General features: G+C 39.1%; 1 protein-coding gene across 2 annotated transcripts in view; it reads left to right on the top strand.

The window, feature by feature from the left end:
• The window catches only part of FAM214A (family with sequence similarity 214, member A), a 49,194-nt gene extending 29,595 nt beyond the window's left edge, over positions 1–19,599 (top strand). For both annotated transcript variants that reach the window (XM_009330971.1, XM_009330970.1), the window contains exons 2-12: positions 2,393–2,577; positions 3,421–3,623; positions 4,067–4,192; positions 4,466–6,320; positions 6,826–6,942; positions 7,905–7,984; positions 9,107–9,215; positions 10,069–10,227; positions 12,082–12,150; positions 12,727–12,926; positions 18,352–19,599. In XM_009330971.1, the coding sequence (XP_009329246.1) occupies positions 2,393–2,577; positions 3,421–3,623; positions 4,067–4,192; positions 4,466–6,320; positions 6,826–6,942; positions 7,905–7,984; positions 9,107–9,215; positions 10,069–10,227; positions 12,082–12,150; positions 12,727–12,926; positions 18,352–18,505 (3,257 nt within the window). In that variant the 3' untranslated portion in view covers positions 18,506–19,599. The remainder of the gene's footprint in view (positions 1–2,392; positions 2,578–3,420; positions 3,624–4,066; positions 4,193–4,465; positions 6,321–6,825; positions 6,943–7,904; positions 7,985–9,106; positions 9,216–10,068; positions 10,228–12,081; positions 12,151–12,726; positions 12,927–18,351) is intronic.
• Positions 19,600–19,952: the final 353 nt, after the last annotated feature.

Here is a 19,952-nt window from a genome sequence, read left to right as displayed (position 1 = left end):
ACAGTTTCTAGATTTTTGGAACTTCTGTGTCAGAGTAGGAAAAATACTCCAGTAGTGATCCTTCCTGCTGTGGCCTTTGGACATATGAAGCTGAGCGTGATGCTTGTGTTAGCAGCAAGATAATGCTGCAATTACTTTTTTTTTGTCAGCTGTAATACCCAAATCCTTTTCAGAGTCTTTCCAAATCCCATTTCCCTATCCCTAAGTATGCCTTGCCTATTGTTCACCAGACTTTCAGCTGAAAAAAAATTATAAAATTGCAGGTGCCTAATTTTGTAGGTGATTCATATCACTACCTAAGTGTCTTCTCCTCTCTGTTATTTACCATTCCTTTAATCTTTCATGCACCCTTTATTGGTCATTTTCTGCCATCCGTCAGATGAATGACCATTTTAACTCATGCCCAGATGATCTAATGTATCGTTCATGTGCCATATGGGGTCCTCCAGCGTAATTCATCTCTCCTCTGGCTTTTCTTCTCCCTGAGGGCAGGCGGTGGCCAGATGAAATTGTCTTGGCAGCACCCTGCTCTTCTGGGGCCCGCGGTCCCTTCCTGGTTGGGGTGCTCCCCAGGGCGGGGGACAGGCAGCCGGCATGGGCGGCTGTTTCGGGAGACGACCCTCCCCGCTTTTTTTCGGAGGATGGAGCCCCAGGACTTGTGCTGGTTGTGGCAGTCCAGCACCTGGCACCTTTTCACAGATGTGTGCATGCAGATGTGGCATGTACGGTGCAGGTCGGGAGTGCCGTACCACTGGCCACATGTGCCATGGACAGATGTGGGTGCACGGCGGGAAGAGGGTCCCGGTTATAGCCCATCCCTGCCACCCAAAGCTGCTGTGTAAGTGCATTCCCTTAAAAAGGGGGAAAAAAGAATCGGTAAAGATGAGGACTCCTGTGCAATGAACTGAATTCCCTGGCAGTGGGCTGACTTCTCTTATTTACCTTATGTAGATCCCTCAAAATAGGCTGTAAGCCCTGGGGTCCGTGAAGTACAAGCCTGGGCTAGGCAAATATGTACGTGCAAAAGCTAGTTTTATACACTTTACAATTTGCATATACAGGTAATTGCACATGTAGTTGGAGCTTTTGTTTCATGCATCCCTTGTTGTACGTATCTCAAGTCTGTCTTGCCATGTTTGCCAAATGCTTTGCTATTAGGGAATGAAGAGAAAAAAGAATTCTGAATTCTTTTTTTTTTCAAGTGGAAAGGTATTTTATACATGGTAATCAAAACATGAATAGAAATTAACTCTGTCCCTGTGGCAGTTTTGTTTTGGTGGATGACATAGGACATTTAAGCTAAAATTGTGAAGATGTCATGTGCTTTTGTTCCCCTGAAGCATAAAAATGAAGGTAAAGAACCGCTGCCAGCATTGCCTCCACCTGCTTTTCTTTGCTGCTCTTAAAATAGACTTTGAAGTGAACGTATTTTCGCTTTCTCAGAAAAGAGGTTTTTCTGTAACCTCTTCAGTAACTAAATCATTTTGAAACTTAAGCGTCTCCAAGCAGAGAGAGGAATGTCACGATCTGGTTGTACTTGAATCTGTTTGAATGATGTGTGACATCCTCGTGATGAGGGAGGAGGAGGAGAAGGGTGCTTTACAAAACACCATAAAATCAGGCGACTGGTGCATCCTACCTCTGCGGGAATCGAGTGTGCCAGAGTAATTCATGAAGAGCAATGCCAGCTGCTGCTTTGTCTACGGAGACTTGTTGTGTTTTAATTCTGTGCACAAGTTTAGACTGACCATGGTACAAAACAATGAATACTCTGTATGTTCCTTGGGAACCTTTCCTGTGTGTTAATGGTAACTAAAAATGGACCTCTCAAGTAATCCTTGCTCTCAGCAGGAGGGACTTGCAATAAGAATCCTAAAGAACATTGTGTCCCACTTTCTCTAATAGACGTAAATCTTTCTATTTTTTTCTTATTCAATTTTTAATGTGTTTTATGATGTATTGTGGCTTCTTTTTCTATCTGTCACATGATACTAATGATGCCAACTCATACTGCCATCAGACTTCTCCCACTAGAGCCCAGGAAACTTTTTTTTCTTCTAGAGAAGCTGTGATCCAGCTGTGGTTCACAACACAAACAGTCGTTTCTCAGCACTGCTGAAATCTGGTGCATTGACCAGTTACTATGTGAAGCTTTCTTCAGAGTATTTCTAATTTTGGCTGCTTGTAGGGACAACATTATGAGATGAGGAAAGATGTTTTGTGGTGGTACAGTAACTTGGGCCTTACGGGGAGTGCAGCCAGTCTGATACAAAGATCCATTTCCCCTAGCTCTCGTTTTAAGTGTAAATTGAAACAAACTGTGGGTTCAGCCAACAGTTGAAAGCTTGTTACACAGTAGATGTCATTATTTTTTGTCTTTTTGAAATGACAGATACTTTGGATGAATACTTTGAGTATGAAGCTGAGGAGTTCCTGGTCTCCTTGGCCTTGTTGATCACCGAAGGTCGAACGCCCGAGTATTCGATCAAGGGCAGAACAGAGGGCTTTCATTGCCCACCGGCACAATCAAGTCAGCCACCAACAACTAAGCATGAATGCAGCGACAAACTGGCTCAGGTATGATGGTACCCATTTCATTTTCAGTGTCATGGCGTGCATCCTTGCTACCATGATTGAAGTCAGCCAAGAACCCCATGGTAGATTCACAGTTAAGCATGAATAACAATTGCTTTCTGTCAGTCCTGCACTTAAACGAGTATGTAATTCAGTATCGTACTAATAATAGATCTGTCCTTAAAATGAGAGATCATTAAGCCTTTTATCCTTGAACATAAAATTCTGCACGACTACCTGAACGCAGTACCTATTTGAGTCGTTATTATGCAAATGGCAAGCGCTATACTTAGCATTCTTGGTCTGGTTTTTTTGAGAAAATGTAGGCTGACTTGCCTAACTTTTTGCTTTTCCAGGTATTCTTGAAAAGTTAGTCATCCAAAAAACACGAGCACATCAAATCTAGCTAGTCTATTTGGGGGTAAGGTTGGAGCATCCCATCTCAAGTAAAAGTTCCCAAGTGCTGTGTGAATTTAAGTTATTACTCATGCAGAAGTTAGCCTGCTCCAAGACACAGAATTTATAAAGATACTGCTTGAGTGTGTCTATCCAAGAGGATGACTTGTGGAGAGAGAGGTACAGGTAGCAAAGTATAGTGGTTGGGGAAATGTATTTTTATGAGCTCTTTTAATTTTCTACAGAAGTTGCTCAAACGGCAACCGTAAAGGATTTGTTAATTATTTTTCATTTAATAGCTCTGGAATCTTATCTCTGATTTGGTGAAACCTAGTTTACAGAATTTGACCCTTACCCTTTTCCAGTACTTTGGAACATGTTTTTGAAGTAGGTTTAAATCTGGCTGGTGTTTTTATGGCTTGCATGTGTTGACTTTTTTCTTTTCCTCAGTGTCGTCAAGCCAGGCGAACCAGATCTGAGGTTATGCTACTGTGGAAGAACAATATTCCAATCATGGTAGAAGTGATGCTACTTCCAGACTGTTGCTATAGCGATGAAGGGCCCACTACCGAGGGGAATGATTTAAATGATCCTGCAATCAAACAAGACGCGTTGCTGTTAGAAAGGTGGATTTTGGAGCCAGTTCCTCGACAGTAAGTTGGATATTAGGATTAGCTGATAGTTGCAAGAATCTTACCGTATTAAAGTCCTTACAGTAATCGGTTAGTGGGTTTGAACTGGCTCTTTGCCATGAGGACTGATCTGAGAAAACCACTATTTACCAGTGAAATCTAAGCATCTTTTAATCTTCATCTTCCTGTACTCATACTTTCTGCACATTGTGCACTGCAGAGTATGAAATGCTCCTAGCTGAAAATGGTCATTTTTATACATTATTATGTGAAATTGTATACGTTATTATGTGGATAAAAACAAATCAGGCTCTGTAATCTTCAAAATGTTTGAGGAGTTTCATTGTTTTGCTCAATTTGGCTGTGTTTTAGTTTCAGAATGAAGACCTGAAAATGTTCTAGTTCTAATAATTCTCTGTGTATATTCTCACCAACATCCGTGTGTTTCTCTCAATACATTTTAGGAGCGGAGATCGATTTATTGAAGAGAAGACCCTTTTATTGGCTGTTCGCTCTTTTGTTTTCTTCTCTCAGCTAAGCGCGTGGCTGAGTGTTTCACATGGTGCTGTTCCCCGAAACATTCTATACAGGTACGTCTGGGATGGAAAAAAACCTCGTTTGCTGATCACAGGTTGCTGCAACTTGTCTTAAAACCATTCTTCCCTCCTGTTCTCCTGTTTGCTTTCAGAAGGTGCCACGTTGTTGGCCCAGTACTTTGGCGGTTGTATAAGATTCATATACTTCGCAAAGTACAGCAGCTGCTGGTCTCTAGTGCTTTTTCTTAGACATTTGTGTTATGAAGTAGATAAATTTAAGACTCTTCATTTAGATATTTCTGTAAATGCCCTTCTGTATTGTTTCAGGGTGAGCGCTGCAGATGTGGACTTGCAATGGACGTTCTCCCAGACACCAACTGAGCATGTCTTTCCTGTTCCTAATGTTTCTCACAATGTGGCCTTGAGAGTCAGTGTCCAGTCCCTGCCCAGACAATCGAACTACCCAGTTTTGACCTGTAGTATTCACACCAACCTTAGCTTTTACGAAAAGCGAATGCAAGAGCGTAAGTTACATCAGCACAACGATTCCAGTGCGGCACAGCAATGCAGTACCTCCAGTCCGCAGCGCTTCTGTGGGAAACAGACTTGGACAACGACACCTGAAGGCCTACTTAATGGAAAAAAGACGCCTGAATTTACTACATCTATCAGAAATTTAAAACTTTATCCATCTACCAGACTTGGATCTGACTTTGGGGCATCGCAGTCTAAAGTTCAGTGCTATAATGCTACAGCAGACAATAAGACACAATCTCATGAAACTCCTGTCAGAACTTTTAAATCCTTTTCTCTAGTTGATTCCCATGTTTCGAATAGTCATTGCTCTCATCAGCCCACAGGAGAAACCAATCCTTTAATAGGCTCTTTGCTTCAAGAGCGACAAGAAGTCATTGCAAGGATTGCTCAGCACTTGATTCACTGTGATCCAGCTACTTCACCAGTTGTTGCTGGACGTCCATTCAACATACATGAAAACAGCTCGGCTACACAGAAAGCTTTTCGGAGTACTTACGAAGACGAAAACTTGCCGAGGAAAGGCAAGGAAACCTCCCCTGTTTCTATTGCCAACTTAGACCAAGCAATACAAGAAGATGGTGGTGAAGGCAAAACTAGAGCAATACCAGAGATCCCACTGCTTGATGCCCGTGCTCCAGTGAACCACTGTGGCCGTCAGTCGGCAGGAGAGAGTAATCCCCTGATCGATTCTCTGCTCCAGGAGCGGCAGGAGGTGATAGCAAGGATTGCCCAACACTTGATTCATTGTGATCCAGCTACTTCTCATGTTACTGGACGTCCATTCAAAGTGCATGAGACTAGCCCAGTTACTTCAAAAATTTTCCGAAGTACATACGAAGATGAAAATTTGCTGAAGAAAGGCAAGGAACCGTCATCTTTTTCTTTTGCTAAATCCGATTTTTCTTTGTTAGAAGACAGCAGTAAATCAAGGACGAAGACACCTGATACTCCTATCAGCCCTTCTAGATTTGATGGAGAATTGAAGACTTCTCTGAAACTCCAAGCAAGAAGAAAATTGGTTTTAGCAAAACCCAATGAAGCTGTCCGAAATGCATTTCATCAGACTTCAAATAAAACTTCTCATGCATTTACTAGTATTCACACGTCATCATCATCATGTATTAAAGAAAATAAATCTGAATTGCCAGATAAATTGGAAACGATACATTCTGGTTATGCACAGAAAGACCAGATAACCAACAGAATTAAACAGTATTCAAATTTCAGCAGCATTGATGAACAGATTTGCACAAATAAACTTAAAGAAAGAACAGTTGCTAGTGAGAACAACGGCACGGACAGTTTTAACAATTTGCAGCTAGAAAAATGCAGAATACTTGAAGGTACAAAAAAAGCAACTGTGATGCAGGTATCTGACTCTTTGCACAAAAATGAGCTCAAGTGTTTAGATAAAGACTCAAAAAAACCAAATATTTATGAGCAAAATACTCAGCTTATTAGTATTGAAAATTATTTAAATAAAGACCATGACAGTTTCAAAAACAAAAACAAACAAGATAAAACGAAAACTGCACACGATGAGAATGAAGACCCAATAGGCCTTGATTTCCAAAGCACTTCTCAGAAGAAACCTACAGAAGACGGCGTAGTTAAGTGTGAGCGGCTGAAGAACCCAGATGCGCAGGTAAATACACAGAGGAAAAGACCAATTCCTATAGCTGCTCGTAGGCAGAGAGCTTGTGCCTTATATCTGCTAAGGACCAACGTGAAGAGGGATTTAAGTCTGACTTCGTAGGAAGCAGCATGTTACTGTTGTGTTGGTCTGAAGTAACATTTGGCTGGTAGTGCCTCCCCTGTGCCTTCTTAATTATAAGTTTAACATTGAGAAGAATATTGTCTTATTCTGCTCACAGTGATAGCATTATGAACGACGGTTTCCACAGGCAGTGAGGCATCCTGTCCTTTTTTAAATATACCAGTGTCTGAATATGGTACGTGATCTTTAGTGAGCAGTCTGTGTGATTGTAGATTGAGCCAAGGGGGATTTATACTGAATATTTCATAATGTGCTAGTGTGATGCAGATCTACCTGGTTCAGAAGTCTTCTCCGTTACAGCAAGCAAAGTATTACCATGATAGGCCATTGAAATATCCCATTGATATCTTGAGTAAATTTATTTTGCTGACAGAAGGCACCGTCTCTAAAACACACAAATATATGGCGGAAACATAATTTTCGATCCTTGGATGGAACTTCAACCAAGGCTTTTCATCCCAGAACTGGATTGCCTCTGCTTTCAAGTCCCGTAAGTTATTGCTGAAATTATAACTTACCTTTTAAATGAGAAAGGAAGCATTTTGTTCTTCTAATATCTGCGTATGGTAGAAAATTTGACAAATTACCTAGGTGAAGTGTGTGTGTTTACTTTCAGTGTCAGAGTGAATACTCTTGCAAGTGGAAATTTGAGAGTTAACACTCAAATGAAGTTGAACAATAATTTTGGAAAAGAAAATATTAAAGAGGTAGTTGTTGAGATCCTATCAAGATTAACAAAAGGTGACATTAGAAAATTCTACGGCAAAAAAATGCTTCAGTGCTATTTTAGAGCACAAAAGAAAGCATTTCGAAGATAGGTGTTTTAAGCGTAAGCTAACATATTTTGTCATTTAAGAGTTTTTGTGTGAGTTATTAATACCTGATTGCCTGTTATTCCAAAGCTTTTGTTTCTGTGAACAGTTTGTACCATAAATTCTTCAGCAATCAGAGATGTCATTGAATGACTAAGTGATACAAAGCTGCTGTAGTAAGACAGAGACATTGGGGAAGCATCACAGTTCTTGGTAGGTTGTTGGGAGTTTTAAAGAAAAAGGCAGTCCCAATCAAAACTACTGAAGTAGTGATGTTCTGTCATCAACACGTGATATGTTTTATTTTTCAGTGCTTGTAAAGGCTGTCATATTTTCAGGGAACTCAGATGGAAATTGTTACAGTCTGTTTATTAGTAATGTTCTGTACCGTTCCAAAGAGATGTCAGCCTCTTGAATGAGTCTTTATTTAAGTACTTCCTGTTAATCAGAATTTAGTCTTGTCTTTAACAATTTTAGAATTTTCTTCGCTAAGCTTAGAATGTATAGGAATTACTCTCTTCTGCTCTGTTTTAATAATTTTGTAATGTCATGAAAATTCTTGGCAAACTTGTGCTTACTTGGCAAAATTGTCCTTACTGGAGGTACGGTTTTCAAATTAGCATCTTCTTTCCCTCTTGAGGTTCCTCAAAGGAAAACACAGTCTGGGTGCTTTGATCTGGATTCATCACTGCTGCAGCTGAAATGTCTGTCTGCAAGAAGGTATGTTTTATTTACCAGAAACTTTAAGGATTTCTGGGGAGACATAATGTATGTACATACCTGTGTGCAACAACAAAGCATGTTAGCAAAGACAAAAAATGGGTGCCTTTCAAAAGCATCCTTATTCTGAAAGAAGGCTTGGCAGCCAAGTTGCCCCAGGGGTCTCCAGGTTAGCACGGCTCTGGGACATAACCATGGTACGAGAGCTGCTGCCGGGAAGAACTCCGTCCCGTGCAGGGGTGGGCATGCTGTAAGATACACTTGAATTCTCAAACAGAAAAGATAGTCATCGTTGACTCTTCTTCAAATCAGTGTTATTTTTGTGTTATGTTTTGTTCTTAGTGCTGAACGGGGTAAACATTTTTTTGCCGTAACTTGTTCAGAGAACTTAACTTCTAAAAGGGACCGACCATGACCATACATTAATAACGTAACATAAACAGCTTTTAGCGTGGTAGTTTGATGTTGGAAACTTCAGAATATAAGACAAAAATACCTGCATACAAGAGAAAATAATCTGATACTTTGGTTCCTGCTAATGGAGTTAATGACCAACCTAAAATTTTATTGTCTTTATCCCTTGTAATGTAAAACTTGTGAAAGTATTTTTTCAGTTAACTAGAAAATGTTTTGCTGAAGTATTAACAGGGAATGTTCAACTGTTACTTCTTTAGGACAACATTTTGTAATACAGTAAGTAAATGATTCTTTCTAGAGCTGCTTATACCCAGAAGACAAAAGCAAATGTGTTTATCCTTTAAGTTTATTCTGCCTTTTTTTTTTTTTTTTTTTTTTTTTTTTTTTTTTTTTTTTTTTTTTTTTTTTTTTTTTTTTTTTTTTTTTTTTTTTTTTTTTTTTTTTTTTTTTTTTTTTTTTTTTTTTTTTTTTTTTTTTTTTTTTTTTTTTTTTTTTTTTTTTTTTTTTTTTTTTTTTTTTTTTTTTTTTTTTTTTTTTTTTTTTTTTTTTTTTTTTTTTTTTTTTTTTTTTTTTTTTTTTTTTTTTTTTTTTTTTTTTTTTTTTTTTTTTTTTTTTTTTTTTTTTTTTTTTTTTTTTTTTTTTTTTTTTTTTTTTTTTTTTTTTTTTTTTTTTTTTTTTTTTTTTTTTTTTTTTTTTTTTTAATAGCCCACAACAATGTATAAACAGAGACAGTGATCCGGAGAGCCATGGGAAACCTTTTCTAAGTTCTAGTGCTCCACCAGTAACAAGTCTTAGCCTTCTGGGAAACTTCGAGGTATTGCATATTCTCTAGAATTCATGTGGTATTTTTAGTATTCTTCTGTACTGCTTTTAAAAGTGAATTGCTGTGAATAATTCCAGCCTGATTCCAATGTAAAAGTTCATAATTAAACGGAATAAAATTTGGTTTAATTTCCAGCTTTAAAGGCACGTATTTCATACCCCAGACATCTCTGTCTCGGAGATTCAGATACAATGAGTTGCTTATAACTTACGTTTCCCACTATGCTCAAGTTAGGAGGTGTTCTGTTGACTTAAATGAGATTTAACAACCTGTAATTGTTCATGTTTATAATGTATATACCTAGAAAAAAGGATTTACATTTTCACTTTTAAAGCCTACTTACTATGTCACAAAAGCTGTGTTAAATCAGTGTGGTAAACAGAACGTATTTGAAGTGTAGCCTCCACCTTTTCACTTCATGTAGCATATCAAATATCAACAACTAATAGCTAGTGTGTTAACAGGTTGTATTGTACTCCGTATTTGTGAAATATGGAGTGAATGTGTTGAGGAAAGTTACAGATTCTAGATTATTATTTTTTTCAGATAGTATATGTCAAGGAAAATCATGCATAAATCCTGCTGCAATAAAATTCTCTGTGGGCTTTTGCACCAGTTTCAGTAGGATGAAGACTGGATTTGGATGATGCATTCTCTTAAACCAGTATCATCTTGCTGAATGTTCCGCTGTTCATCATCATTTTTGCCTCAGTGTTGATTTTGGGCAGGTCACGTCACGAAAGCCCCGCGTTCTTACATAAACTTGTTTCCTGTTTGCCGCTTCGTTTTGCTGTATTTTATTTGAGGCGTTCCCAACCTAAGCTGTATGCGTTTTGTTTTTCAGGAATCTGTCCTGAATTTTCGCTTAGACCCGCTCGGCGTCGTGGAGGGTTTCACAGCAGAAGTGGGAGCAAGCGGAGTCTTTTGTCCCACGCACATGACTCTGCCAGTTGAAGTGTCATTCTACAGCGTTTCAGATGATAACGCACCCTCTCCTTACATGGTAAGTGCGTGGTTGGATTTATTTTAAATAAATTCTGATAGGTGGGGGTGAAGAACAAGAGCTCGGTGAGTAGAGGGTTCAGGAAGTGGGGATTTGCAGGGACCTGGGTTATTTTCAGCTGCTAATGATGGAGTTCTCCTGTCCCTTCTTCCTTCCCCTAACTAGTGCTTTTCCTCCCGTTGCTCTGCCCCACCATCCAGCCGCTCTCATCTTGGGATATTGAACGTGTTTGTCTCCCTCCACACCGGAGTGATCAACCCTCACCATCTCTTTTTATCCGTCTAACTTAAAATAGGCAGTGAGGCAATAGCTGGACTTAATGGGATACATTTTGTTGTCCCAACAAGCAGCTGCCCTGGGCAACTAACCGCTCTGCCAGCGAGTGGCTTAGGTTTCGGCCAAGGTACAATCACTGATGGAGACCTTAGACTCGGAAGTTATTCAGCCCTTTCTTTTAAAGCAAATATTGTCTGAGCTAGCGCGACACGCGGCACTCTCACAAGCTGCACGGTTTGCTGATGTTCGCGCTGACACGGTATTTGTGTTCTCGGTATCCGTGTGCTAATTCTGTTCCACATTTCTACAATGACAGCACGGTTTTTGGATGTCTAAGAGTGCTTCCTTGTAAAAAGCAAAAGATGTCTTGTATGCTAGCATTGAATCAGATGGCTAGGTTTGTTCTGAACGCCTGTTAAGGAACCTCAATGTTACCTGGGTGACAGATATAATTTTTAGAGGTGTATGTGTATGTCTGTCTAAAATATGGTAAATAGTCTGTTTAAACATGTAAGTAAAGCATTGGACATCTGATTATCCCAATATTTAGATATTATCATATTTCTGACCTTCTGTTTTTAAAAGTACTCAGAAAATGAAATGGCTTTGCGAGTTACGTTTGAGTAGTAAGTTGAGTTTAAACTTGTATATGTCTTCTCTTAACCACTGCAAAGAATATCTATTGTTTTGCTTTCATCTTTCTAGATTATTTCACGTGATTTTCCAGGAGGTGAAGGGATTCTGATATTCCTCAAATGGTTAAAGTAGCATTGCTTATTTTCCTAGCTGGGTTTCATTGTTTCAGGCTTTTCCACATGCTCTAAACGTGCTATTATGGCCGAGTCTCCCAGGATTAATACAACATTTGTATAGTGCCTCCATCATCAGAAACATTGTTTCTGTTTGTATAGCTAGTTTCTCTGCTCTGGGGTCTTTTTTTGTTTGTTTGTTTGGGTTTTTTTTTTTGTGTGTGTGAAGTTCAGTGCAGTGGGGTACAACAGTTGGGCACTGCAGGTTAATCAAAGGTGTGTGCTAGGGCAGTACCCTGAGGGTGGCCTCAGCGGTGGCACGGCGCCGTGTGGGACACTCAGACGCTCCACAGATCACAGCTGGTACAAAAGCAGATGTCATCGTCGCTAAAGTTTGGATTAGAATGGAAGATTAAGTGCATCTGCTACCTTTGAAAAGCAGAAATCAGTTCTGCGAGACTTGGAGTATTATTGGTGCGATTGTAGGTGACATAAAAATGAAAGGAGGAGACAAATCTTCCATTTTAACTTACAAGCCGTTTTGAAAAGAAAGCTCTGTTTCGCCATAGCTCCCTGACTGCTAGTTTGAAGATGTGGAAACTTGGATCTTGTTTCAAGAGGAGAACGTATCCCGTATTGCACAGCTTTTAATGACCTGCCAAAGTATCTGTAAGGCCCCTGCTGTTGATTTTTAAATGCATTGCCTTCTCTATTTTTAGTTTTTATGCATTACTGATTGTTTTTTGAATAAATACAATTACACGAATAGAACATTTTTACTTGTTTATATCTCTCCCCGTGAACTAAATGTGTGTCTCTTTTTTTCTAGGGTGTAATTACTTTAGAGTCCCTTGGTAAAAGGGGTTATCGGGTACCGCCTTCAGGAACAATACAAGTGGTACGTACTCAGCAGATATGGGTGCCTTGAAACCACTAATATCAAGAAAGTCATGCAGAGGAGATGAGGTTATTGGAGATGAGCATGAAGCTAGCAGTGGAAATGTGCATCTCTGTAGGTACTGTAGTTATTCAAAGTAGAAATCTGTGTGTAATTTGTGGGACAAAAAAGACTCCCAACCTTTGAACCCATCTGTGCTGTGAAGAGACTTAAAATCAGTTACTGAAGAGTCAGAATAGTTGGGGACGCCGTGGCTTTGAAGAAGTAATGGAGAAGTAATTAGGCCACAGTCCAAACTCTGAAATCCTTCTAAAGGGATTAAGATTAAATACTCAGTTGTATCTAAATTTTGTAGCATTTTAACGCCACCTATTTTTTGTAATAAAATCAGAAAGTAAATCGCAGTCATTGCTTAGAACCAACAATCTGCCTCTTTCTTTTAAGAATCCAGTCCAGGGTAACTGGGCAGGTGGAGTTTGTGGGGGAGTTTGGGGGTTTTCTTGTTGTTTGTTTTTTGTTTTTTTTTTAAATTTGTCATCTCTAAAGAGTATTGTATTGAACTGTTTGTCTTTTCAGACCTTATTTAACCCTAACAAAACTGTGGTGAAGATGTTTGTGGTGATCTATGATTTGAGAGAAATGCCAGCTAATCATCAAACATTCCTACGGCAAAGAACTTTTTCTGTTCCTGTGAGACGAGAAATCAAGAGAACTGTCAATAAAGAAAATAGTCAACAGACTGAAGAAAGGCTACTACGCTACCTCATACATCTGAGGTAAGCTCCTCGGAGTTAAAAAAAACACAACAAAACAAACAAACAAAAACAACCAAAACCCAAACAAACGAAAACACAAAAAACAAGTACCTGCCAAAACTTATCTCATTATTTCTTTCCCAGCCAGCCTTTCTGTATACAGACTTATTTTTAAAAAAGAATGCTTTTACCTTGGTCTTTAAGCTAGACAGTAGAGGAAGAAGAGCTAATAAATAATTTGGATTCTTCTTGGGAGCAACAAAGTTAAAGTATAAAGCTCTTTCTTGGCATTGAAGTATTTTGTATAGCCTTGTAAAGCTTAATTCTTAGCAAGAGAGACGTAGTTCTGGCTGGATCAATGTACTTTTTCTGAGGTTACAGGAAATAGTGAGTGTGGATGTTACATGGGCAAAAGCCAAAACTAAGGATCGATGTGGGGAAGGTGCCCAGTGTCCTACACACATGGCTCTTCACCAGAATATCTTGTAATATGAAAAGCATTCTGAGTCACTCCTAAAAATACAGCGTTTAGTGGTAAAAAAGTAAATACCTGGTTTATGATGCAATAAGGCTGATAATGCCTTTCACTTTATAAAATATTCACACAGTCTTCCTTATTACAAAGCACTGCCTGAAACCAGATACTGTGCTGCTGCTCTCAGGATGTTCTGGAGACTGCAGTTCGAAACAAAGGAGGAATGATGGATATACTCTGTCCTTCTGCAGTTTGCAGACTTTTGCCTGCGTTATGCAGTAAACAAACCACATACGTGCAGACCCAGTGCTTTCATTGCAGCACTTGGAAACCCGACGGTGGCTGACATTCTGAAGCGAGCAAGCAGAAGAAAATCAAATCTCTTACGCTTTTCTCTTTAACTTGTTGTAGAATTACTTCTGGTACATATTATTTTCCCTATTTAGTGGCATTGATTTCTACCCAGCAGACTTTTGAAACACAACTTTGTCTAGGGCAGTGATTCCAGGCCAAGCTTCCCTGTTACGTGAAAGTTGACAGTCATAAAAAATGTGTGTTGGTTTACTGGAGTGTGGAAATAGCATCATGACGAGGCTGTTGAACTGTGTTTTCATTCTGAATTTTAGCCTGGATTGAAATTCATCCTCTCAGGCCACACTAACTTGCCATGTCTAACTTAACCACCTTCTAAAAATTTTCTTCTGGGGTAAATTCTGAAAAAGAGGGTGTAGCCCAAATAAAAGGCTCTATTCACGTGTAATGTTGATCTAACTGATGCAGAGGAACTGGGGACAGGCATCAGCTGCAGAGGTGGGCAAAAACCTGTGGCCAACCGGGTCTGGTGTACAGGCACAAAGAGTAGTAGACTTGTGTTCCCTTTCAGTTTCTGCTTGAATGTCGTTTGTAAACTTCTTGTAGACAGACCCAATAATTACTTCTATTTGAAGGCAAACCTGCTTTCTTCTCTGTCGTCTTTTATAGCTAGAAGTCTTCTTTCATGAGCTTCCTATTTCTGATACCTGCTGAGAGACAGAAATGTAGCAGTTCTGATGCTTCTTGTGTTGAAGTATCTGTACAATTTAGCTCGGCTTTCAGACCTCTGGTAGGGATCAACTCATGGATTTATAATGTGTACTTGGAAATGCATCCATTTCTGGCTGGAAAAAACAAGCTGATAATTACGATGCTTAGCTGCTTGCTTTGGAAAGTGGATACCTGCAGAGTATGCCAGAAGTCTTTTGCTTCAGAGATGAACCCAAACAGTGGGTTCTTTCTCATAATGGAAGAACTGCAAAACTCCTTGAAATATTACAGTAGTGTATGTCGATCTGTCTTGTGGTTTATTATACAGAGTACTTCAGATTTTACAAAAGACTCAGTTGTCAATCTAGTAGCCTTTTTTACTAAAGACGGATTTTAATTAGGAGAGCTTAAAAAGTCTTAGTAGTATATTAATTCATAAGTAAGTTGGTTTTAAATCTTCATTTTTAAAAGCAGCAATGTTTCCTCAAAACACGTTTTACTGAAAACCTATATAGAAACCTAAAAAATTTAAACTATAAAAATTTTTTGTTATTGTTGTTACTCAAGTTGGCTTAGAACAGCCTTTCAGTTTTAGTTGAAGTAGTTGTTGAAAACAAGCATCTTAAGCTTACACGTTGAAATTTTGCTCAAAAAAACAAATGAAGTCACCACCAGTAAGCTGCATTGTGGTCGCATCTGCTTGCGAGGCCTTAATCACAGTTGTCAGCACTCACATTATGAAAGCTTCTTTTCAAGTGGTAATTCAGCAAAAATGCTTGCATAGGTCTGGAACTTAACATTGGCGGCCAGATTTTCTACAACGCTCTTTTAAAGTGTCAGATTTATTGTGTATGCAGCTTCTGCATGCAGTTTTGCATGTTTGAGATACTGTTCAATATGCCATTAGGCTGTATTTGTACCCACAGCTACAGATATAAAATGCAGCTTGCACGGACAGCAGACCTTTATTCGCTATAAGAAAATCGAGGATTGCACCTGCAGTTTAAGTCGTTTCTTGAAGATGCTTTGGGGATAAATTTTTGGTTGCATGTGAAGCAATGATTTTTGTGTTGTAATTAAATCTGCGTGAGCATAAGAGCTGTGAGTCCAGCTCTGCTCACACCTCGTCTCTGCCCAGCGTTGCGAGTGTGACGACCATCCGTTGGTTTCTAGGTCACATTCTGGCACCCCTCCAGAAGGCAATTAAACAGTTAACCTGCCCACAGCTCAGCATTTTTCAAGATTTTTAAAGCTTGGTCAACAGCTTTAGTTACTGACATGTTGCCCCTTTTAATTGCATGGAGCATAATTGTTGTTGCTTAACAGCTAAACAGGGGTTGTTACTGAAGGCTAGGTGGAGGGTAAGGTTGAAACTGGTTGTTAAAAGTAGTGATTCCTCAAGGTGTTGAGAAACTTTTTTTAAAAAATATTTTCCTAATGTGGCATATGATACATTTATTGGTGGAAGCCGAAGATACCTGCTATTACTGATTTACTAGTTGGTTTTTGATCTTTCTGATCTCTCAGCATTTGTATCCTTGTCCTAATGATGTTACTTACAGATTTTATAGATTGTGGTGTATAGTCTTTTCCACTTGCAAAACATGGCTTGCTACATCTGTTTTTGTGATCATCCTGCTATATCCTGTTTCTGTGGCTTACTCTGTTCTTTGTAAATTCTGGTGGCCTATAAAACATATATATAGGGGTTTTGTGCTGGTATTTGTCATTATGTCGGTAACGTTTATCACTTTCTTTCCTCTGCCAGACTTTCTAGCTCATCTGGTATTTGTGTTTAAGCCCTCCTGTATTTGTCTGTTGATACTGTTCCTAGGACACCACCTGTCAGAGACCTCTGTTCTGTTTTTCTTGATTCCCTTACACAAAACTGGTGGAGCTGCCACAGCTCTGGAGCCAGTCCTGTGCTGGCTACTCCATCACCACCCCGCGAGGGTGTATGTAATGGTTGTCTCTTGATTATGCCTATGTATTTGCATGTATGAAAAGCAACATTTCTAAATCCCAATTGCTATAATAAACATTTCTCAAAGAAAAAAATCAGGTGATGGAAGCAGAGATGAGAAGAATCCCCTGAACTCTGCTGCTGTCTCCCACTCATCCTCCTTCAATCTTTGTGAAATGTCATGCTCAGAAAAGCCATGTTACAGGGAAGCATTATTTACTGGGCAAAGGGGGTCTTGCAGGATTCTCACTAATAAAAAATAGTAAGCTTGAAGTTTAAAAATAGACCTTGCTAATTATTTTCTGATAGATTCATGTGTAAAATGGGGATTGAGCTCCAGTTTATGATGGTGCTTTGATGACTGTATCTATCTTTTTTATATGAATTAATGTCATACTTTTGCTGCAAAAGACCTTTCAATAGAATTTTTCATTTTAAAATGTCTGATGAGCTACATGCTCAATTAACTGTTTGTGGTGTTCACTTTGTCCCTTGCCTCTTTCACTCTTCCTTCTTGTGCTCTCCTCCAGAGTCTCCTCTTAAGATAGAATCTTCTCCCCTTTGCCTACCAGGTAAAGGGCTTTCACACTGACAGCACCGAGCAAATAAATAGTGGTGGATGGGAGCTCTGTGGGAGCCAGTAGGAGCCTTCTGCTGGACCCCGCCGCATTTAATGCCCTTGACAGCTGTATCTAGGAGAGGAGAGTTTTCCTTTGTCTGGCTGTGGGGATGACTACAGGCTGTTCTGCATCATCTCAGACAAGAGCAGAACGGTGGCACAGAATCCATTTCTACAACCTGCCTGCCCCACATGATGAAACCTTGATGGATCTTCTGTGGTTGTCTGTCTTTCTCCTACCTCTCAGAGTTTCAGTCCGATTGTGGCTAGGTTTATTCTAGAGATACTACTTTTGCTTCAGTGGGGTCCATGAGTAAATGCTTATTAAAAATCTGTGCCAATCGTAATACATGTGATAACACAGGGTGCACTGCGCGCTCAGCATTTGTAACGGTATCATGTTGTCGTTACAATAGCGGTAGCTTTTCTATTCCATTTCTATTACAGTAGCAATAGCTTTTCTCCCTTACCGAGGCATAGTGATAGTGACGTTCGGCTCGGTTGCTGTAAGAAATGCCCCTTAGGCTCTCCTGCCTTTCCTGGTTGAGGGAAGGAAATTAAGGAGTTCCGCCAGATGAAGACTATAGAATACAGTTCTCTGAAATGCAGATCTCGTCTCTCCATCTATAGTTGTTAAACCTCAGGGAAAGTGGAACTGGCACATTCCTGGCAGGTTTGGAGGACCTGAATTAGGCTGTTTAGCTGCAGCATAAAAGATAAATGGGCCCAGGAATTGGCCGCTGGTTGGGCCAGTGAACTATAGTCTCTTTGAAATAGCTCCGTATTCTGCGTGAAAAACTTTTTTCTGTCTGCCTGCAGAGGTCCCCGTACCTACTGCTTCTCGAGTTGGACTTAAATTTGGCGTGTGGTATAAAGCAGTAGTAAACTTCTTGCTGGTACGTTCATAAAGAGAGCAGTGCAATCTGCCCGTATGGTAGCTGGCACTGAAATATATATTTTGATATGTATATATGCCTTTGTTGATATTTGAACCTTCCCTTTTGTGTGTGCTTAGGCCACCCTTTGGGCATTTCCAGGAGTGCTCACTGAAGAGCACTTTCAGCCTTTCTAGATTGCTGAGAACTTTAATCTCTGAAGTACATAATTGCAGCCTGAAGTTCAAATATTCCATGCCACTTTCAAAGCTGTGCCCTAGGTTGGTGATTAGGAACAGAACCTTTAAATGCCGAAGGAAACAAAGCAGATTGAAAATGTTAGGTTATTCTTTCTTCTTTCATTTTAACCGATTAATTTTGTATGTTCAAATGGGTTTTGGCCTTAATCTTTTAAAGGAACGCATTTAGTTCAATAGTATTTAAAAATGAATCTTTTGCTTTAGATAATACAGATATTTGTATCTTTTCAGGTTCCAGAGTTCTAAATCTGGAAAGATCTACCTCCACAGAGATGTAAGGCTCCTATTCTCTCGGAAATCCATGGAAGTTGACAGCGGCGCTGCATATGAACTCAAATCTTACACTGAATCTCCAACAAATCCTCAGTTTTCACCAAGATGCTAGCAAACAATGGCAAACTAAAGTATTCGTTTTACTGTTGATTACTCCTTACAAGTGAAGATCGGTAGAGGTGACAGTATAAAGTTTAAGTCTGTAAAGGAATGAAAATAGCGCTCAGGAGAGAGAAGGTTCTTGTGTGATCCTGGACCAGTTTTTAAAAGGTTTCTGGAATGAGCTTTGTGTATTCCAAGTAGACTGGAAGCATACTTAAATCTAATCTTTTTGTACTGTTTAAAACCACTTCATTGGATGTGTTGCAATAGCAAATTCCCAAGTTAGTTTAGTGTTTACACTTTTTATTTTATTTTTCAGTTATTTAATATTTAATGTTTCATTTAATACTCAAGTGATGTTTGTCTTTAGTGTTCTAATGTAGCATAAATCCTATGTAAAATCATACTATGTATTTTTGGCATTAATATTGAAATCTGAAATATATACAGATGTCTTTAATCTGTGTGATGTTTTAAGTGATATTCATTTAAGTTATTGAAAATGGGGACAACAGGTGAATTTCCATAACATTTCATACTATGCAAGCATTTAGCTTTCTTCTTTTTTTCTCTTTAACAGTACCCTTTTCCTTTTTTTTCCTCACATACAGATTCAACAACACTTGCGACCATAGTGCAGTTTGTTTATTCACTTACTCATGCATTCAGATCATTGGTTCGATTCGTATTTTGCTCCCTCAGTTTCTTTCTTTCCTTAAGGGCCACTTTCATTTTGCTTTCTGTTACTAGTTTTTCTCACATAAAATTCCCGCCTTCCCCCATTTGATTTCTCAGATTGTGTTAAAGGATGTACTGTGCAAAAAAATTAGTATTTATATCTTAAATATATGCAAAAGCTATGAAACTTGTACTTTTGGTTTTATTTTTAGAGGAGGAGGATCTTCAAGTAGTCCTAAATATTTTTATTAGGCCAATTCCATTTAGGCCACTAGGTGGCCATAGGAAGTTTTACTAGAAATGCTACATTGGGCATATAAATATTTTCCAATATGCGTGTGTATTCCTAAAACAAAACACAGTCAGATAAACAGTTTATGCTAAGCGTGGAACTGAGAGAAATGAAGTTAGAAGCATTTGATTGTATTTGAGGTATATATTTAGTAACGAAAAAGCAGCTTTACAATGTTTGCCGAAGATCTCGGAGTGTCTCAACTGTCTTACCTTGGTTTATGTGCTTTTCTGTACACCGCTGCTGGTTTTCAGAGCGTCAGTAACATGAAAGGTGACCTTCATATTTGGGAGTACAACACGCTTCTCGGATGAAGACTCTGGAGAAAGAATGAACGTGTGTCCGCCTTGTACATTCAGCACTGCCCTTAGATGAGAGGAGAAGGCAGTGTATCGTGAAATCTCCAGGAAGTCTGCCAGGGAAAGTAAGGGAGACCAGACTTTCCAGATTATACTTATAAACTGTCCTGTATATTCAAACGACTGTT

Source organism: Pygoscelis adeliae, unplaced genomic scaffold (genome assembly GCF_000699105.1).
Source record: "Pygoscelis adeliae isolate BGI_AS28 unplaced genomic scaffold, ASM69910v1 Scaffold318, whole genome shotgun sequence".
Taxonomy (NCBI): Eukaryota; Metazoa; Chordata; class Aves; order Sphenisciformes; family Spheniscidae; genus Pygoscelis; species Pygoscelis adeliae.
Note: the sequence above shows the minus strand (reverse complement) of the source record. Positions and strands in the feature narration are given on the sequence as shown.